The following is a 3,060-nucleotide window of genomic DNA, read 5'->3' as shown; positions in this document are numbered from 1 at the left end:
AAGGCTTAGATGGCTTGACTAAAGACTATTACAGTTTGCTAATCACGATGCAGATAAGGAATATCGATTAATAACATAATCGATCGGATATATATAATGTTAAGTCGCTGGGTATTGACTTAACCTACTGCGCTATTAATAATTACAGTGATATAATTTTAGGAGATAGTTTATATTGGATGCGGCTGGTGTTAGCCATCATCAAGTTGAATACATGCCATATAGTTAGCAACTTTCTTCATTTTAACTTGATTTATTACCAAGTAGATGTTTAATTTTTCTAAAAATAGAAATACCAAAGGATGAATATACCGGCATCATTGATTATTCATACAATCTAAAACACACGTAGATCATGTTTGAGGGTTCGATTGTACAGTTACGCCAATAGCTATTGGTAGCAGATCTGATTTATGTAGTATAGTAAAAGTGAAGAAGAAATAGATATTCTTGTTCCATTGCTTTTGAGACAATTTATCATCCATGAGAGCCTGTAAATTCTACCGTATTTGGCTTCATAAAGACATATCTTTTCTATTTTGAGTAGATGTTGAGCTATTGCTATCAAATATGCAATTGCCGATCATACTTTCTTCGTCACTTTGTATTTTTTGTGGAATTTTAAATCCGGGTATTTTTAACCTAGATCCGGATCGGGATAGCCATATAACTCTTCTTCGGATTTAGCGCTGCTTTGGCTTGAACCTACTAATTGTCGGTTCACGGTTAACTGCACGAATATTAAATAAGATAATAAGATTGGTTATACACATTATTGAAATACCCAAGTGAATTATTAATGGTTGCAAGGCATTAGTAATGTATTTTGTAAGTAATTTCTAGATTATTCGAGCCTAATTAAAGATCAATTTTCGATCTGTTCCAATTAAGATGCAAATCGATTTTTACTTACCTGTAATAATCTAGGAGGATCTTGGTGATGGGGATTGATATATATATGAGAGAGAGGCTTACCAACGACGGCTATTATGGGAATACGATAAGATGATTATAAAATTGAAAGATAATTAAATCCTTTTCTAGTAAATAAAGCAGTATTTAATAAGCTTACGAGTCTTATTTTTGCTATCATGCTCAAATAATCTAAAAAATCGAAGAAATAATTAATTTTAATATATTTAAAGTGATTTTGAGCTGATGAAATTATATGAAAGTATATTATCATCATAGCATTATGAGCTAGTCCATTTTATTGTTTACTATCGAAGTGAAGAAATCTCTTTATTTCATTAATATAATTAATGTGCAAGTTTAGCGGATGTTACTCTCCTATGATACTAACTAATTTTACTATATTTAATGTGGCAATAAATCTTTATTATCCACATTGCAAATAATTCATTTTTAGTTATAATTGATCAATATCATATACAATGAATTTTGAATGGATGAATATCCAATCTTAAGCATTATCAGAGTACTAACCTAGGAATTTCTGCACTTTTAGCTGATATAATCCATCTAGTATAGGCGAAAAAATATCAATTCGAGACAATATTAATGATATGAAATATATAAAAAGAGTAAGGATAAACTTAAATACAATAACAATAATTTACGTTGCAAATTTATGATAGAAAAACCAGCATAGATAAATGAATAAACATCCGCCAAATGCAAAAGCTGCAGCTAAAAGATCTAATGGAAGAAAAATTATGATAGCTATTATTTTCTTTGTTAAATCCGAGCTTTTAAAAGGCAAAAAGAAGCAAACTATGTACGTGCAATCGAGGTATCTTATAGATTATGTATTTACAGTTTTGAGCTTGAGATTTCAGAATTGTTGTAATTGACTGCCCAGTAGCATTTTGACTGATCTCTCGTGAGGAAGTAGGGACACTTGGTACTATTGATGTAGTATTTGGCAATTCATTGGTAATCTTTACAAAAGCTGGTAAGAGATTGATAGGTGATCCCCCTGCTTTAATAAAGTCTGGTGTTTGATACTGGATACCCATAATTGGGCAATTAATAAAATATGTTTGTTTTCTCAACATATCAGAACGTGATCTGATGCCGATATATCTATCCCTTTCTAAAATTTTGACAACTTTTAGCTCATCGTTCATATCCTTTTGTAGAACGATGGTATTATTGCTTATTGGTTCATAATAGCTGGTGTCGTTCTAATTGATAAAAAGTATCCAAAATTAGTATCTATTGTATTAAAGTATCAAATACAGTAATATTCTATTGTCACGATGCTTGTATCGCAATATGTAAAAATATTATTTAAGTTGGATTGTTAGTCAATTTAGAGTTATAAATTAATTCATTATAGATTAAAGGTAAGTGTGTCTGTCACATGCTTAATTTATTAGAAAGCTCAAAGGTCAGATCATGTTCTAATCGTAATTAATCTCATTTTATATGTGCTAACTAATTAACGTATTTTAAACCATTGCATTAAGTTATCTAAATTTACATATAAATATAGATCTAAGTATATAAAACATCTAATATTGTTTTATTTACTTAGCGAGTATATACTCTAGTATCTGCTTGTTAAAACAAGGCTAGAAGATATAAGCGAGGCCAATTCTTTTAAACAATCGCATTTATGATGAATATATACCGCCAACTAACGCTGAATAATTACAGCTATTAAACTGGCACTGTGTTGAATATATCTCCACATTTGCTTTTGATTAGTACACACACAGTCATATTAGGGTAATATGGTGATATCAATAAGTAAATATTGTAGGGCAATAGATAAAAATTGGATAGATCGAACATGAATAGGTGTTATCAAATATTCACGAATCATAACAATTGTATATAGGATAGAAGTATTAGTTAGTACAGCAAAATTGTAGTTATTATTTAGAATTATTTCAAAGTTAGCTAATGTGGCCATTAAGGCAGTTTACGAATTGCCTGTAAGTAACAATTTTGGAATAATAGGAATGATGCAACTATAAACTAGCACTGCAAAATTGAAGTTGCTATAGTCAGATTAGGATAATTACGGGATACTGGTAAGTAGAAATTTAGAGCAATAGGCGAGAAAGGCGTAGTTTCTACAAGAATAGCAAG

At 30.1% G+C, this 3,060-nt stretch overlaps 1 protein-coding gene across 1 annotated transcript; it reads right to left on the bottom strand.

The window, feature by feature from the left end:
• Window positions 1–191: 191 nt before the first annotated feature.
• On the bottom strand, window positions 192–2,090 carry TRIADDRAFT_51329 (uncharacterized protein; the record flags this gene model as incomplete). The annotated part of the gene is made up of 7 exons (XM_002107593.1): window positions 192–280; window positions 643–730; window positions 914–984; window positions 1,073–1,104; window positions 1,447–1,482; window positions 1,581–1,659; window positions 1,778–2,090. The coding sequence occupies 7 exons, from the start codon at window positions 2,088–2,090 to the stop codon at window positions 192–194; spliced, it is 708 nt and encodes a 235-aa protein (XP_002107629.1).
• Window positions 2,091–3,060: the final 970 nt, after the last annotated feature.

Source organism: Trichoplax adhaerens, genomic scaffold (assembly GCF_000150275.1).
Source record: "Trichoplax adhaerens TRIADscaffold_1 genomic scaffold, whole genome shotgun sequence".
NCBI classification, from domain to species: domain Eukaryota; kingdom Metazoa; phylum Placozoa; class Uniplacotomia; order Trichoplacea; family Trichoplacidae; genus Trichoplax; species Trichoplax adhaerens.
The sequence above is the reverse complement of the archived record's forward strand: the minus strand, read 5'-3'. Positions and strand labels throughout refer to the sequence as shown.